General features: G+C 51.3%; 2 protein-coding genes across 14 annotated transcripts in view; one reads left to right on the top strand and one right to left on the bottom strand.

The window, feature by feature from the left end:
• The window catches only part of SAMD11 (sterile alpha motif domain containing 11), a 114309-nt gene extending 101916 nt beyond the window's left edge, over window positions 1–12393 (top strand). For 8 of the 12 annotated variants that reach the window (XM_027658098.1, XM_027658099.1, XM_027658101.1 and 5 more), the window contains 3 exons: window positions 5048–5172; window positions 9471–9581; window positions 11952–12203. In XM_027658098.1, coding sequence (XP_027513899.1) covers window positions 5048–5172; window positions 9471–9581; window positions 11952–12203 — 488 coding nt within the window. Of the gene's footprint in view, window positions 1–5047; window positions 5173–9470; window positions 9582–11951 lie in introns of all 12 variants that reach the window. The other 4 variants (XM_027658103.1, XM_027658110.1, XM_027658109.1 and 1 more) reach the window with 2 other exon arrangements.
• Window positions 12394–12437: 44 nt separating this feature from the next.
• Window positions 12438–17203, bottom strand: part of NOC2L (NOC2 like nucleolar associated transcriptional repressor) — a 43088-nt gene continuing 38322 nt past the window's right edge. Inside the window, exons 19-20 of one of the 2 annotated variants that reach the window (XR_003530114.1) lie at window positions 15584–15805; window positions 12438–12702 (exon numbers count right to left, since the gene is read on the bottom strand). Coding sequence is in view for 1 of the 2 variants with exons in the window: in XM_027658111.1 (XP_027513912.1) it covers window positions 15660–15805 (146 nt within the window). In the remaining variant the exon portion in view is untranslated. Of the gene's footprint in view, window positions 12703–15443; window positions 15806–17203 lie in introns of those variants that run through there. The other variant, XM_027658111.1, reaches the window with a different exon arrangement.

The following is a 17203-nucleotide window of genomic DNA, read 5'->3' as shown; positions in this document are numbered from 1 at the left end:
CTCCTCCTCCTCCTCCTCCTCCTCCTCCTCCTCCTCCTCCTCCTCCTGCCGCCCTCCTCCAGCCCTGTCCTCTGGAAAAGGTGAAGGATGGAGTGTGCAGGAGGCTAAAATCCTTCTATTGATCTGTAGTCTGGAGAGCAATTAACGCAAGCCTTGCCGTGCTGCTCAGTGACCTCTCTGGTGGGAGGGAGGGAGGGAGGGAGGAAGGGGGTGCAGGCACAGGGAGAGGGGTTGGGGAGTGGTAGCAAAACTGATTAAAGCCATAGGTGGGCTGGCTTCCGTGGGGGTTCTCTTTGTGTCTCCCAGCTGGCACCTGGATTGTCTCCTGCGATGCCAGGAGCACAGACTGGGGATGTGGGTCCCGCTGCAGCTCGGCTGGTGGATCTGCAGCAGAGCTTTCCCTCACTGGGATGGCCAGAAGGTTTGCTCCCCATGACCCCCTCCAGCCTTTGGCTTGTGTTCCTGGAGCAGCTGGATATCAGGAGGAGGGAGGGGAAATTATAAATGGATTGCAGCATGGGTGGTGAGGGCTTTTACGTGGACACCTGTCCACACGACACCGGCCTGGGACGATGGATTCTTCTCAGTCCCCACACGCTGGGCCCCATCTGGTGAAATGCTCCGTAATCCATTACCAGCCTCTTGGACCATCATTTATCATGGGGAGAGACAGAGGAGGCCTGGCAGGGAATGGATGCTGCCCTTTATGCCTCCTCGCAGCCCCGCAGCATCCAGTGACATGTCATTATTATAATCGAAGGTGCGTCCCTTCCAGCCACTTGGCACCTATTTGTTATCATTCTCCGAGCTGCCAGAGCAGGGTGAGTGGATGCAGCCACGCACAGGGATGGAGCAGACGGTGCATTATCCTCCCAGGGAGGGACAGGAGGAAGGACAGGAGCCCTTCTGCTCTAGGGACCGTAAAATTGGAAGGGACCAGCGTGCTGAGGGCTGGACCTGTACTCGTTGCAAACCAGACGCATGCTGAGGTGGAGGGACCACTGTAATCAGCTACAGAAATCCTTACCGGGGTTATTCCTGGTGGATTCAGAGCTGAGGTAGGAGCAGAAGGGCAGGGGGGACACTTGGACACCAAGCTTTACAGCCCTGACTGCAGGGTGCTGAGTACTCACAGTAGAACTGAGCCTTTGGAGATACCAGTCACTCTTTGATTTTTTGGTAGTAACAGGGGTGTTTTGCCACTGATCTTGGTGGAAATAGGTTTCCACCCTCTAGATTTTACATTCTGTGGCACAGAAATTGCTAATAGGCCAGAATGCAAAGTGTTGGTATTTACCTTCCCCCTCCCAAGAATATTTCCACCACTAATTCCCTGGTATAAATGGGAAGGGAAAACAAACCCTGTGAGATAAATATTTTGGCCGTATTATATTTCTCTGTGTGTGGTTACGTGGAAAATATTCCCATGGAGTGGGTTCTGCCTCATCCTCAATCTGGACACAGCAGGCTCTGAGTGTGTTTGTCTGTGGGCATCCTGACCTCTCCCTTCCTTCTTCTGGGGCAGGAAGAGACAAAGGAGAGAAAACCACAGAGGAGAGAGGCTGCTGTAGGACCAGGAGTTGTTGGCCCAGCTCTGCTGGCTGTGCCAGTAATGCTGAAAGTGATCCCTCATCCAGTGGGGTTCCAGGATTGCAGGCATGTGTGTAGGAGAGGGATCCCTCCTCCCTGCCAGCTGTGGGAGCAACATCTGAGCTGAATGCCTGCCCATGCTGGTGGGGACTGACCAGACCCTCTCTGTGTAGGCTGAGCTTAAACCCTGAGCATAGTTCAGGCTGGCTGGCGACTGGAGGGCTCGTTCCCAAGCACTGTGTTGCTGGAATTCAGTCCTTGGCCTGCTTTTGGAATAAGGAAGTACCTAATTTTGAAGCAGTTGGCTGTTGCAGTTGGATCCCCTCGGAGACTCTCTGGCTGCAGATGGAGGTGTCTCGCCCGAGCATTGACTGTGCCTGGAATAATCTTGAGTTCAGTTTCCCTTCCTCTGTTTACCAGGCTGCAGCCACTCTTTTGGAGGAAGAGAATTCCCCCCACCCTCCAAAATGACAAAAAGTGGGGGAAAAAAAAAAGCCCTCGGCCACCTGAGCATTCTGTGAATTTTTAACATAAGCAGCTCTGAGTGTGTCTCCTGGAAGGTGGAATGTGATAGGCATGGAAATGAAGGCTCGTGTCCATCTGTCTGTCTGGTAGCTGGGGGTGACAAGGGGAAGGACAGTGCTGCTGGCCCTTTGGCAGTGGCTTCTTCCTTCACCTCCTGTGCCGATGGGCACCTGCTCCCAGGAAAGCTGGTGGTTTTCTGTTATCGGGCACACAAAAGCATCTGAAGCTTTTTCTAGCTGGAAAAAGAAGGTGTGAAGAGAGTGAGGAGCTTCCCCGGGCTCTGGCAGGGCACAGGGTGGTGAGAAGGGAGCAGCACAGCTGGGCAGAGCCATCCTGGGAGCAGCAAAGGATGTCTTGTGAGCCTGAGCTGAGGCTGGAGGGGAGGGAACCTGTGCCCGTGGGAAGGAAAGGATGGGAAGGAGGTGTGAAAGGTCTGGTGGTTGCCCACAGTGAGAGCCCTGAGAGTCCTGGGCTGGTGCAAAGTGCTGGCAAGGAGGGCTGCAGAGATGTGACCGAGTCCCTGAGGCAGGGGGGGAGAGAGGGATGGGCAGAGCTGGCAGAGCTGTCACAGGCTTGGGTGAAGTTGGAGGGACCACTGCAGCTCACTTGGTCCAACCTCCCTGCCCAAGCAGGATCTCCTAAGAGCACATTGCTCTGCATTGTGTCAAGAGCCTTGGGGAGCTCCTGCCTCTCCCTGTGGCTCCAGCCAAGACATTCTGGCACTGGAGCTGGCAATCCTCTGCTTGCACTGGTGGTCTGTGCAGGGGGAGACACAGACTCACCCCAAATTTTGGGAGCTGTGGCTGGTCCCGGTGGCCCCTCTCTGTGAAGCTGCTGGTCCTGGAGCAGTCAGTGCCCTGGGGGGGATGCACATGGACTGCCCAGAGGTGTGCAGGGGCACAGGGGGCAGTGTTTTTGGGTGAAGCAGACGATGCTGTGACCTTCCCAAGAGGTGGTGGTGGTGGTGCAGCTCCGGGAATGGTGCGGAGGGTGAGGCTGGGAAGGGAAGCAGGAAGCTGGGAGCGGAAACGGAGTGGAAATGATTACATAGTGTCTGCCTGCTCCTTGGGCAGGCTGCTGTTGTTTTAAAAGCATCTTATTGGCATGATAACTTCCTGTGGAGATCCCATGCTTTTCCTGTTCTCTTGGATGTGCTTTGGGGGCTTTGCCAGCGAGTGCCTGGAGCCGTGGTGTGTGGCTCTGCTCCTTCTGCACCTCTGTCTGTGCCTGTTCCCTCTGACCTGGTGTATTCCCCAGGGAACTGGACACTCCTGGTCCTCTGGGCCTGTGCTCCCCACCATGACTTTATTGGACCCTGCTTTACCTTGCCATTCCCTGAGGAAGGACTGTCCTGCCTGCTGTGGGCAGGGATGAGAGAGTTGCTGCAGGGGGTTACAGCCACAGCCCTGTTCAAATCCTTAAGCCCACAGGACAGATAATTTTGTCATGACAGACCCCTGGGAGAAATATTTTTTTTTTGGTAGTGTCCTTCTTTGAGCCCTGAAGCAGAACAACTCATACTCTCATAAACTCTCTACCTGATAATCCTGGGTATTCACATCCCTATAAATGTCCTTGTTGTCTCCTGGTCTGAATATCACACAGCAGTGAGTTCCACAGATTATTAATGGCTTTCCCCCCCTTCATCACACCCCAAAATGGGTGTTTTCTGGAATTTGGTTTCTTCATTACCCATCCCCATGCTTTCCCCTTTACACCCAGAGCAGATATGAGTTACCTGGCTGGTGTTTCTCTCCCCATTTTCATTCCCTGTGCCTCTCCGGCTCCTCTCTGAGTCCCGTTTGGATTCCTCCCTGCACACACATCCCATGCAGATATGAGTTACCTGGCTGGTAACTCATGACAGGCCCCTGGGAGAAATATTTTTTTCTGGTAGTGTCCTTCTTCATGCCCTGAAGCAGAACAGTTCATACCCCTCATAAACTCTCTACCTGATAATCCTGGATAATCCTCTCCCCATTTTTATTCCCTGTGCCTCTCCTGCTCCTCTCCGAGTCCCATTTGGATTCCTCCCTGCATGCACATCCTGTGCAGGTATGAGTTACCTGGCTGGTGTTTCTCTCCCCATTTTCATTCCCTGTGCCTCTCCAGCTCCTCTCCGAGTCCCGTTTGGATTCCTCCCTGCACACACATCCCGTGCTGTCAGGCACTGGTGATGCAGGGGGGCTGGGGGGGGGGTTGCTCCTCCACCCTTTTGGAGCCCATCACCTTCCTCGGTGCTGACAGGGCTGGGACCTGAACTGCTGTTGCGTTTCGGAGCGTTGACACCTCAGCTCAGCCCGAGCCCTGCTGTCCGTGCCCTGTCACCCGTCACATGCCTGACCAGGAGAGATGGATGCCCAGCAGATCCCAAGGCCAGGGCAGAGCCACCCCTTGGATATTTCAGGCTGGGCTGGGTTGGAAAGGAACACTTGGAAGGAGCACGAGTTCCCCAGTGATTCCCACTGCACCAGGGGCCTGTTGTCATTCGGAGCACGTCGGCAGGAGAGAAGGGCTGGGGGAGAGGAACCCACAGGGCAAGGCAGAGTTTTCCGCTTTGTGGTGCCTGTGGAGAAACTCTCCTTCAGGGTTTTGGTTTTTTTTTTTTATTCTCTTCCCTCCCCTCCCCCCTATTTTTCTCCCCCTGCAGCTGAAGAACATTAAACACATGAAATGCATTAGCTTGGATTTTTCCTTCCCCCCCTGCCCCCCTCCCTCAGCCAGGGACCTCCAGGAGGAAGAGGCCTATGAATTGACCCTGCCCAGTGCTTTAATTGACAGGTCATTAAAGATGAATGTGTGGCTAGAGAAAAATATTCAGATTGCAGGCTAGTTGTTGTCCGTGTGGGATTTTAATGATTTATGTTTCTTTCTCCTCCCCTCCTTCCTACTCCCCCCCCCTCCCCATCCTCCTCAACTCCAAACAATCCAGGCACCATGGGAGGTCTGTTTCTGGATGGTGAGGAGAGCCCTGCGCTGGAAGACATCAGCAAATGGACGGTGGAGGATGTTTGCAGCTTCGTGTCCAACTTGTCTGGCTGCACCGAGTACACTCAGGTAAATCTGAGCGGGCTCAAGAACGTCCCTGGAGGGGGAACATCCTCCCTGTGAGCCCCCCCCTTCTCTCCCTCCTGTTTGTGCCTGTTGTATTTGCACTGTCCCTCCCAGGAGGTTCATCTCAGAGCCCTGCAGGGCTTGGGAGCTGTGTGGGTTTGTTTTTTCTGAGGGGATTGCTAAACTTGCTGCTGGTGAAGAGCCTGAAGAAGGTGTGTGATGAGTCTTGTAGATGGACAGAAACAAGGAGGGAGTTCAGTGGAAGAGGATGGGATTAGAGGCAAGGTTAGGAGTGAACACCTGAGCTCAGGTTGATCGTGATTAGTGGCTTTGTGTCACTGATCTCTCACCCCCATCTCATGCTTTTAGGAGCTGCTGATGCTCCGTGGTGGAGCTGGACACAGCAGTGGGTACCAGGGGGTCCCCAAATTGGGGTGGGCAGCCCGTGGTGCCAACCAGCCTGGCAGAAGGTGCTGTGTTTTGCTCTCTTGCTGCACCCAGCACACTGTGGGGTCACAGTGGGGTTGGGAGGGACCCTGTACCTGCACAGGCATCAGAGTAACCTCAGTGGTGATTTTTAAGCTCATTTACAGCAGAGTTGAAACATCCATCAGCAGTGGGGTGTCCATAAAGCCTGCTCAGTGTGGGATTGTGAGGTGCAATATAAAAACCAACCCTCTGTGTTTTTTTGCCTCTGCCGTGATCAATGTGCCATTGAGGGATGCTCCAAGGGCAGGGATTCCTGGGCAGCTTGGAAAAGGATGTAGTGTGCTAAGGGAGGGACTGGAAGCAGCAGAGATAGAGAGGCAAAGTGCCAGAGTTCAGGACAATCCAGGCTTTCAGCAGGGGCTGAGAACAGGTCTGGAAAGGGAGGATGGAGACCAGGAGCTGAGCTTTCTGGATGTGCCTCTTCAGCAGAGGATGCCCTGGCTGACAGCTGAGGGGTGCAAGGCTGTGCTGTGACATCCAGGCTGGCTGAAATGGGGTTTCTAAAAGTCTGCTGCCCCTCCTTTGGCCTGTGCTGTCTGTCCCTCTGTGCTGCACTGGTCCAGTGTCCTCTCCCAGAGCTGAGCCCGTCCCCAGGCATTTATTTTGGGAAAGGTGTAACTGGGCACCTCTGTGCCTGCTGGAACCCCTGACAGGGGAGCAGTGTGTGTATCTGCCTGTAGGGAGATGATTCCCTGTGGGTTATGCTGATTTAGTGCCATGGGGAAAGGTGCATCCCCAGAGGGGAAGCAGAATCCAGGAACTGCCCCCCACCTCCCTCTCCTTGTACAGGTGATGGATAATGGGATTTCAGTCTAAAGTCTGTCCTTCCCTGCCCCCAAACCATGATGTTAATCCCATCACAACACCTGGAAACCAGTGCTGCTTTGGAGCAAACAGCTGTGCTGGGGGGGAGAGGAAGGGAAGGGAATGTTTGTTGTGGAGATGGGGGACATGTAACCGTCCCCAGGTGGAGTGACAGGGATTTGGGTTGTGCTCGGGAGTGGATCAGGGTGAGTGGGTGCGTGGGAGAGAGAAGGGGCAGGTTCTGGTTGTGGCAACAGGGAGGGAAAGAACTCTGGATAAAAAGAGAGCTGGTGGATGGATGATGGGTGTTTATGGGAGCGTCTGTGTGTGCAGAGGGGAGTTCAGGAGCTGGGTTTAGCGAGGACGAGGGTGGGTTCACGAGTGTGCATGTGTGGGCTGCAGAGTGTGTTGCTGAGAGCTCCAACAAAAGGCTCTAAAACCAAAATACACAGCCCTTTGCATTCCCTGTTACCCCCCCACCCCTCTGGGGTGCCCTTCCACTGGTGGTGGTGTGGTTTATCTGCATTCCTGTGCTGGGGAAGGACAGTCGGAGTTGCCTGGATGCTTCTGAACCAGGCCAGTAGGAAATGTGCAGGAATCTTCTACACCCCTCCCTCGCAGCAGGATCATCCCTTGACACCTTCCACGCCATCCTGGTGCACCAGAGGGGGGGGGAATCAAGAGCTGAGGTTCAGTGCATTCCAAATAAAATGTTTTATGGAGATGGGAGCTGCTGCAAACACCTCCTGGCCACGTCGTTGCTTCGAGCGGGAGTTGGAGGCTTTAAGAGATGATGTTTTTCATGCCATGGTTGTGTGTTTAACATTTTTATTTTTTTTTTTACTGTGTGAAAATGCCCGTGCTCAGGGGGTGACTCTGAGCTGCAGAGCTGCCTTGTGTTCCCCTTCTCCAAACCCACAGCTGCCGGGGAGGTCTGGCACTGCTCCGCAGGCTGCTCCCGCCAGCAAAACCCTGCAAGGTTCGGGTGGAATGCTGTGCATTTAGAAACATGTTTCAGGCAAAACAAGGAAAAAACTTCAGCAAAAAAAAAAATAAAAAGTCACCACGGCCTGGCCAGTGTTCAGCTTTGTCTCTGCAGTGGATCTGGGGGACACCCAAGGGGATGCTTTTCCCAAGTTAAGGCTTTTTGTGGAGTGTTTTAGTGCCGAGCGAAGGGAGGGTTTTGGCTCCTGGCCACACTGGCTGCAGGGGAAGGGAAAAGAAACTGGTGTAGTAAGTTTTGCTGGGTCAGAAAGCAGCAGTGTGTGCTGCAGCCCCAGCCCTGAGCAGCTTTGCTGGAGGAGTCCAGCAATAAAAACCCACTTGGCTCCAGCAGCCACTGCCAGTCTCCAAAGGGATGGCTCCGGGCTGTGGTTCTGCTGCAGGAGAAGGAGGTATTGGGGTAAATTTAACCCCCTCTGCCATAGTGATTAGTAATAGAAATACTGTGTGTGAGCCATTGCAGGAGGAGAGGGCAGGATCAGCCCCAAATGTGAGCTGGGGTGTGGCAAAAACACCGAGGAGGTGCTGAGGCAGGGAAGAAAGGCAGGTGGGGTAGCAAGGAAAACAGGGAGCTGAGTGACACCTCCCAGAGAGGCAAGGGGAGCTGGTGGCTGAATTACCAAATTTACTCTTGAAATGGAGCCTGTTGGTGCAAATAAACACCCCGAGGAGGTTGGTGGGAGCATCCCCTGCACCGTGTGTGAAGGATGGAGCAATAAGACCACACAGCCAGACCTTAACCTTGCTAACACAGCACATATTAGGTGGGAAACTCTTGCATGACCCTGTCATTTGGGATAGATGGAGGCAAAACTAAGGTTGTTGTGGTTTTTTTTTTTTTTCTTTAATAATGTGTTAAAATGGTGCAGTTGTGCATGGCTGGAGGTATTAATGTGTTGATAGGAAACTGCTGTTTTCTGGGACTGTACCAGCCCCGTTGCCATTTGTGTGTGCACATCACCAGGTCCTGCTTCCCTCAGCTAATGGGGAGAGGGGGAAGAGCCCTGAGATGGTTAATGGCACTGTCTGAAGGCCAGGTCACCCTGTAGGATCCTGCCATGCTCCATCAGCACCGTGGCACTGAAATATTTATCAGTATCAATACTGTTTATTAGTATTTATACTAATAAATATTGCAAGATTTCTTAGTATTGGGGGGGGAAAAAGCAAGGGCTGAATGTTAAAACAGACCAGTGAGGAGGGATCATCCTCCCTGATCCTGGTGGGTGTTCTGGGAGCAGGATGGGCTGCACTCTCCAGGCTGCTCGAGTGTTTTAGGGATGGTGGGAATACCTGAGAGGCAAAGGAGGAGGCAGGAAAAAAAAAAGTACACAAATGTTGCACGTGAATCCATCTGACCTGCAGCATGTGCTCCACAGATCTGTTTATGTATTTTGCCTGGAGACTGTTTGGGAATTAGCAGCTTTGAGAAGGAAATGCATGAGCAATCCATCCCTCCTTTTCCATGGCATTTGCCTCAGTGAGGACTGCAAATATTTTTGGAGTCTACTGGGTCAACTTTTCCCCAATATCCACACAAAGTGTGAGTGACTTAGGATTTGCCAAAATTTAATTTTTTTCCCCCCTGTTTTCTGCCCTTTTTGGAGTTGGGACCCCTAGGCATGTCACTCTTCTCAAATCTGCTGTCAAACACTGAGAGAGTTGCACTTGGGGCAGCTGGTTTGGGTGCTAAACCTGGGATGAAAAACTTCACACCCCGTTCTGACATTAAGAAAAAAAAAAGGGTAAAAAATAGGGAAAAAAATAAATTATTGTTTTATATAAACTGGCCCAACCAGCCCTAATTCCCATTCCCACATGTGTCTCCTTTTGCTCTCTGGCTCCTGGCTGTGGGTGCAGGACTGTGAACACCTCTGGTGTATAAATATGGACTGACCTCACTCTTGGAGTTCACCTTTCCCACCCTGCCCTTCTGTGCAAGGGCAGGACAAGGGCACTGGGTGTGTCAGTGGCATTTCTGAGCCTGTGCTGTGCTTTCCCTGCAGGTATTCCGAGAGCAGGCCATTGATGGAGAGACCCTGCCCCTCCTGACAGAAGAGCACTTACTGAACAACATGGGGCTGAAACTCGGACCTGCCCTGAAGATAAGGTCACAGGTAGGAAAATCTCCTCTGTGGCAGCACGTGGCATGCTCTGAAATTGTCCCCTCACCAGAATGGGGCTGCCAAGAGATGTGGTTTATTGAATGTCATTTATTAAGCAGTAATTTATTTTGCGATTCTGTCTCAAGAAAGCTCGGTCTTGTCCTTCCAAAACGTTCCATATCCTCACCCAAATCCAGTCACAGCTGTTTCAAGGAAGAAACCACGGGCAGAGTTCAGCACCCAGGGGCAGAGGCAAATAGTTCAGGAGGAAATAACAGGGATGCAGCAGGAAACTCCTAAAATGGAGTGGTTCCTGCTGGAAAAAAGCACATCAGGTGGTTCCCATAAATACCAGCCAGGAAGGAAGAACAGCTGTGAACAGGTGAGGGAAGGGAGGTGGTTTCACATTGGCTGAACCTGAAAATAGTCATCCCCAAAGTACCTAAAGAGGGCTGTAAAGCCATCTCAGGAATCAGTTGTCTTTTCCCAGGCTGGATTAGGTCCTTTTGCTGCTCCTTTTCCCTGTACCTGGGTGAATCCTGGCAGTTCTCCTTTTGAGTGAGGCCTGAAGCACATTTAATGTGTCTCAGCTGTTGTGCCTTTCCCTCCCCAATGAATAATGACCCAGCTCTTGCCCTTCTCTGCTGTGCCAGGAACAGCCCTCTCTAACATCTTTCTCTCTTGCCAGTCATAACTTACTGGTCCTGCTGATTTGGCTGCACTGGAAGTGGAAATTATATTGGTTGCATTAGTCCAGTTCTCTTTTAGGGGACTGTATTTCCTCCCCAGCATAGACTGGTTTGCTGTTGTGCCCTTTTAGCTGTGTTTCTTCTCAAAATACCTTTTTTCCCCCCTGTGATTTACTTCCCAAGTCCTGCCTGTAGAGCTTTGCTGTCCTAAAATGACTTTGCTCTTCTGCCTCCCTCACACCCAGCCATGGGGATTCCATTCCAGTTGCCTCCACTTCCCCCTCAGTGGGACTCAAATCTAGGAGAACATCTCCACTGGCTTCATTTTTCTTTTTTTTCCATTTAAATGTTCAGGGAAAAAAAAAAAATCACTTGTGACACATGTAAAGCACAGGCTGTGCTGTGTATTCCCTAGGGAATTGTGTCATGGAAGTGACTGTCATGTGTACACGGACACTCACAGCTCTGGCACAGGTCCCCAAACCCACAGGGCTGTACACTGGTTATATTATGTTAAAACAATAAGAGCAACTTTACTACTTTCCCTCCAGCCCTCCCTGTTTATGAGGGGGCTAATAAAAAGGTTCTGTGGGCAATTGTTCCCCGTGGGTCGATTCAGGAGGAAATAAAACTCTTTCTGCTCCTTAAAAAACAAGGGGACGTCAAATAGCTCACAGACATTCCGAGATGGGGCTTGGGGTGGGGGGAATATGAGATATGGGCTGGAAGCAGAAAAACCAGCTTCAATTTAATCAATAGTGTTTAAGGGTCTATAATAAGGCACGGCTGGGGGGAGGTAGGTGGGGAGCACTGATGCTGCTCCCTGAATAATGTGGCAGTTGTCTGGGTGGAACAGCAGCCTGTGTTTTTGTTTAAGCTCAAATGTGAACCAGCTGTGGAGGTGCTGGGAGGCTGTGGGGCCTTTGGCCCTTGCTGGGAGGCAAGAACTGCTGCAGGAGAGCTGGCTGGGGCTGCAGGAGGGAGAGGTGCAGGCTGAGAGCTGCCTGGGCAAGGAACAGCAGCCCCCCTGCAGCAGGATTTTTGTTCTGCCTCTCCCTGTGTTGGTCCCAGCTCCCTCTTTAGGAGCAATTCCCGCTCTTCCAAACTGGACATGGTGTGCTGTGCCACTGTCCTATCAAACTGTCCACCCTGTTAATGCAAGGACTGAAGAGGTTGGAATCAGTCAGCCCTTCTGTCCTGGGGGGGTCCCAGCACACCTTTAGCCTGGAAAATGTGGACTCAGGGCAGACCTTGTGGCTCCAGCAGTACCTGGTGCCACACAGCACAGTGCCCAGTAAAACAGAGCTGGAGAGCACAGGACAGAGCCCTGCAGGAATAGAGGAAACCCCTGGTTTGTCTTCCAGGTGGACTGGGAATGGTGGTGCTTCATTCTAGTGATGCAACCACAGAATCACAGAACAGTTTGGTTGGGAAGGAACCTTAAAGCTCATCTGATTCCACAGGCAGGGACACCTTCCACTAGACCAGGTTGCTCGGAGCCTGGAACACATCCAGGGATGATGATGGAGCATCCACATCTCTGGGCAGCTTACCTCTTTATTTGCAGTTTGGATACAAAACCTGACCTTACGCATGAAACTCTGCGGGATTCTCTAGACCGTCCGTGCGCGTTTTCGCCCTCCTGCATTTATTTATCCCACATCCTTTTTTTTCCCATTTCCTTTATTAACAGGTGGCCAAGCGAGTGGGCAGGGTGCTGTACATGGCAGGCTTCCCCATGGCTTTCCCCCTGCAGCCCCCCGGCCTGAGGCCCCCGGAGCGGGACGTGCCGGCGGCCGAGCTCCGACCGGCGTCCACGGGCAGCGTGGCCTCTCCCTTCGGCAGCGGGGTCCCTTCCTCTGCCAGCCGGGGCTCCCCAAAGCAGGAAAACGGGAATCCTTCCCTCCTCCCCGGGCTCAACGACACCACGAAACCTCCGTCCTAACTGCGGGATGCCCTCCGACTGCTTCTGGGACTTTGGGGATCCAGCGGGACAGAGCCGAAGGATAACGCCGGAGCCTCCCCCCCGCCCGCAGCGCGAGACGCAGGAGTGAGGGAGGAAAAGGGAGGGTTTAATTTGGTTGTTTTTTTAATTTTTTTTTTATTTTTGGGACGAATTTGCTTTTTTTTTTTTTTTTTTTTTTTGAAAAAAAAAAAAAAAAAAAAAAAACGGGGAAGATTTAAAAAAAAAAAGGAAAAAAAAAAAAAAGGGAAGGAAAGAAAACGATCCAAAGATGTCCTGAGACAACACGAGTGAAGAGAAGGATTCTGGAGGATGGCTGCAGCATTTCTGTCCCCTTTCTCGCCCAGAGATGGAGAGCCCTGGACAGGGAATGAACGCTGCTCTTTGCCTTCAAAGAATCCTGGCTGTCAGGAACTCCTGGGTGTGACTCCAAGCAGGGAAGGGGAAGGGGCTCCGCTCCTCCCAATGGTACTCAGCACCCCCTGAGAGCAAAGAAAAAAAACAAAAAACCCATAAAAAAAAAATAAAATATCATCACACCAACCACCTTCCCAGATCTCTCCTCCCTCCCTGGAAACTGTGCTCAGTTCCTCATTCAGGTGTCTATGCATCTCTAGCGACTTTGAAAACAATACCAAAGACAGACAAAAAAAGGAAAAATTAAAAAAAAAAAAAAAGAAAAAAAAAGAGGAATTAAAAAAAAAAAGAAAAAGGGAAAAAAAAAAAAAGGCAAGTTCCCGTCCATGTTTACTTCCGTGCGGATGGTACGGCACCGGCTCCGTGCTGGCCCCTTCCCTGGCACGGGGCCCTGTCAGCACACAGGAGAATGGACTCTGCCTGTGCTCCAGCCCTACAGAGGTGTTCTTTTGTTTTTTATTTTTTTTCCCCCATTAGATGTTCTGTTTCAAAGAGAAGAAGAAGAAGAAGGAAGCGTGTGCTTGGGTGGGATGAAGGCTCGCAGCCTCCCTCCTCACACGTCCAACAGACTCATTTCTACATCTGGGGTGGGGTCGATTTTCTTTTTGGTTTTTTTTTTTTTGTTGTTCCTAGGGTTGGTTTTTGTTCTTCTTTAAATAAGCCTTGTTACAGAGGTGGATGTAGTTGCACATTCTGGCCTGCTGTGGACCATGAGACAGATCCCTGGGAGGGGGAGGGATGCTGGGGGCTAAAAAACAATGGGCAGAGTTTTTACTACTGTGAATGAGCTGGGAACTCCTGGGGGTGACCTCCTGTGACTTGTACAGTTGTGAACAACAATCACATGTGGTACTTTTCTCTCTCTCTCTCTCTCTCTCCCCTGCCCCCTTTTTTTTGTTTGTTTGTTTTTTGGTTAAACGTTGCACGTGCTACCGTTTTTTTTCTTACAAAATAGCTTGGTGGTACATTAGCTTCTTTATATTGTAAAAAAAAAAAAGTTTAAAAAAAAAAAAAGTCATTATCCATCACATCACGATAAAAAAAATGCTTTCCAGCAATCAATTTAAATAAAAAAAGGAAAACACTTAATTTACAAATGGTACCTGGCTTTAAACAAGAAGTCTCTCTCCTTTTTTTTTTCCACTGGGGCCATGTGGGTGTTGGTGCTTCAGAGCTGCCACATTTCTGGCCTGAAAACCAATCCAGGGGTTGGTTCACAGCTGCCAGAAGGCAGCCAGCACTTTGCCCAGCTAAGTTAGAGAAAGGAGAAAAAGCAACTCCTTTCTCTTTTGGAAGAACAGGTAAGTCAAAACCTTTTACTTACAGTTAGGACCTCACAATTCTCACCTGTGGAGTTAATCCTGAACTCCCATATGGACCTGCCTGAGGACTCAGCCTCAGTCTGGAGGGCTCCTTAGCCCCTAATGAACCAGCAGGTACTTTGGCCCCCTCAGAGCAGGCTTTAAATAATGACAATAATGATTATGTTAACAATAACCCCCAAAGTATTAATTTCTGAGGTTATCCTCCCTATGGGAGGAAGTATCTGGTAATTCCTGTAACTGAAGAAGAAGCAGCTTTCCCTGCCCCTATTCCTGCTGCTAAGCTCCAACAAGCCACAAAAAAATAAAAGTATATTTTATATTTAAATGTTCTTTTTTATAAAAAACCATCTTGTCCCCTTGTGGTGTGCAGGTGTAAGGATGCCTGGAAGGGCACGGGGAGGCAGTGCCATGAAGGCAGAGCTGCCCCTCTCTGTGCAAGTCACTTGGCCACCCTAACCACTGACAGACACCTACTGACCTCACTGAATGGTGGCAGAGAAGAATAAATATCATGTATTTACTCCTGGCCTTCTATCTTCTTTAAAAAAAAAAAAAAAATCTGCATTAACAAATAATAATGTTCTCAAAAGGCACAGTTAATTTTTAGGAGTGACTCTGTCAGCTGTGCCCTAAGGATACTGAACAACAAATGCCCTCTATTTCCAGTTTATTTTCCAAAGAAATATGTTTCCTAGCTGCCAGCCTTGCAAACTACCCGTGGTCTCAAGAGAAAGCTGTTTTCTTTGGGTTTTTTTCCCAGCAGATCACAAATTGCCCAGTGCCCACCTTAAGCTAAGCTGTCCCCCCACTGGCAGCACTCCCAGGGGCAGAGACATAATGAGCTGCATCTGGAAGCTGCCCAGGTGGTTGCAGGGGTTGGCTTTGAGGCAATAAAAGCCAAAATCACTGTTTTGGGGTCTCCCAGAACAAAAGGGTGTTCACAGCAGCTGGGAATGGCCCTAGAAAAGGCTGATTTTATGTCCCTGTGGGTGACAGGTACTGCCAGGCTCAGACTCGTCCCTTGTTTTTGATAAGCAAATGTATCCCACACAAATCCAACAGCTAACACAAAATGGAAGTGTTTCCTGCATTATTAGTTGTGCCTTTCCTTATTCCTTCCTGCCTGCACAGCCTCCCCAACCCAAGGAACTTTAATGTGAAGTTACCTTCTGTAGCACACTTACAGCCAGCTTGACTGAGCTGATAAAAGGCTTTCATTGAAGCTACAAAGCTCTGAAACACACTGTGCCATCCTTAAGACCTTCTTGGCAACAGGGTTGGTTTTGTTGAGTGCCCCAGAGCAAGATAAGGGGTGACAGGGGTGGGTGGTGGAGCAGAGAGGAGGAACCTTAGCCAAAAAAACTTGTACTTCCCTTGCTCAGCTTCCTTAGCAGGAGCTCAAACTGAACCCTGTGCTATTTAAAGCAGCAGATTTTTAATGAGGGCTTTTTATTATCTCTGCTGAGCAGTTTCACTGGCCTTGACGTGACCACAGTTTTATTGTTACCAAAAACAACTGGTAGAAAAAGCTCGAGAGTCCCAAGTTGCGTCTCCGCCGCGTCACTGAGCGAGTCCTCGGTGGCTCTTGGGGCTCTCACCTGCCGTGTTCCCGGCTCTTACCCCCTGCTCCGGGTGCTGGAGGCTCAGGGAATCCAGTCTGTAAAGGATCAGCATGGAGGGGAGGCTGTGAGGGAGCTCAGTCATCATCTGAGAAGGCCAGGTCCTCAACGATGTCCTCCCCGCCCTGGGCGAGCTGTTCCAGGTCGGAGCGTGACATCCCTCGGGGGCAGCTCCTCTGCTTCCGTGGCCCTTGGGAATCCTGAGCACCTTCCCTGCCTTCCTCTGTGGGTAGAGAGAGACAGAGAGGTGTAAATCCTGCCTTACTGGGAGCCAGCGTGAAGCAAGTCAAGGCAACTCATGACTAATTAATCCCAGACACTCATTAATTTATTGGCGCCCGGAGTGTGGCAGGAGAGCCCTGCAGGGTGCAGGTACAGCACTGGCTCTGAGGTACCTCAGCCCAAACTGGTTCACCTGAGGCAAAAACATACAGGAAGAACTGGGGGGCACAAGACAGGCAGAGCCTCCAAACCTTCATCCCTCTGGGCTCAGCTCAGTCTTCCTCACTGGAGGTGTCAGGCTGGGCTTTGAGAGCTGGGCAGGAAGGAGCTGTCACAGGTACCAGCAAAACCTTCCAAATGCAAAAGTATTCCCCAAAGAGTGGGGGGGCACAGGTGAGAAATGGTTTCTAGGACCTGCTCGTGGGTTGGAAGGGACCTTAAAGCTCAGCTCATTCCTGCCATGGGCAGGGACATCTTCCACTAGACCAGGCTGATCCAAACTGGCCTTGGACACTTCCAGGGATGGGGCAGACACAGCTTCCCTGGGAAACCTGTGCCAGGGCCTCACCACCCTCATTGTAAAGAATTTTTTCCTAATATCTAATCCAACCCTGCCCTAGAGTCAGTGTGAAGCCATTCCCCCTTGTCCTGTCACTCCAGACCCCTGTAAATATTCTCTGTCCATCTTTCCTGTAGGCTCCCTTCAGGTACTGGAAGGCCACAATTAGGTCAACCCAGAGCCTTCCCTTTTCCAGGCTGCTCCTCCAGCTTGTCTGAGTTCCCCAGAAGGCAAAGAGGGAAAACTCTCCTTCCTTCTCCTTTACAGCATTGTCAAAACACACACCAAATACCCATCTATTCCTGGTGCTGGGGTTTGGGTGTGCTTGCCAAGCCACAGCCATCTGCCACACTAAATCCATCAGATTTTCCTCTCTCTTGGACTCTTTTCCCCTCCCCAAACCAGCAGAGAAGCCACACACAGGCACTTCTGAGCCTGCTCCCCACAACCACACATCACACTCAGAGGCACAGCAAGGAGCAGAGCCTTGGCACTGACACAGAGGCCTCAGCAGTGGCACAAAACCCAGCAGAGGAGCCCCACAGCAGCCCCTGGCAGGGCCAGCTTCCCCCTGCTCTGTCAGCTGAGGGGCTTGGCAGGCACAGGCACGGCTGTGGTTGTTGTAGTTGGGTCTGAGCAGGGGATGGAAGGGGGAGATACGCCCTCCTCAGCTGCACAAAGCCTGGCTTGGTGTCCAGCACAGCCCTGGTGACAGAGCTGGCAGCTTTCTCATTTAAAGAAAGCCATTTAGAGCTGCTTTCTGCCTTCTCAGAGCACACTGACCCCAGCAGCCTCTTACTCCAACACCCACCACTCACCAGTTCCAACTGGGCAGCAGTG

Source organism: Corapipo altera, unplaced genomic scaffold (genome assembly GCF_003945725.1).
Source record: "Corapipo altera isolate COAL_440 unplaced genomic scaffold, ASM394572v1 301, whole genome shotgun sequence".
Taxonomy (NCBI): domain Eukaryota; kingdom Metazoa; phylum Chordata; class Aves; order Passeriformes; family Pipridae; genus Corapipo; species Corapipo altera.
The sequence above is the reverse complement of the archived record's forward strand: the minus strand, read 5'-3'. Positions and strand labels throughout refer to the sequence as shown.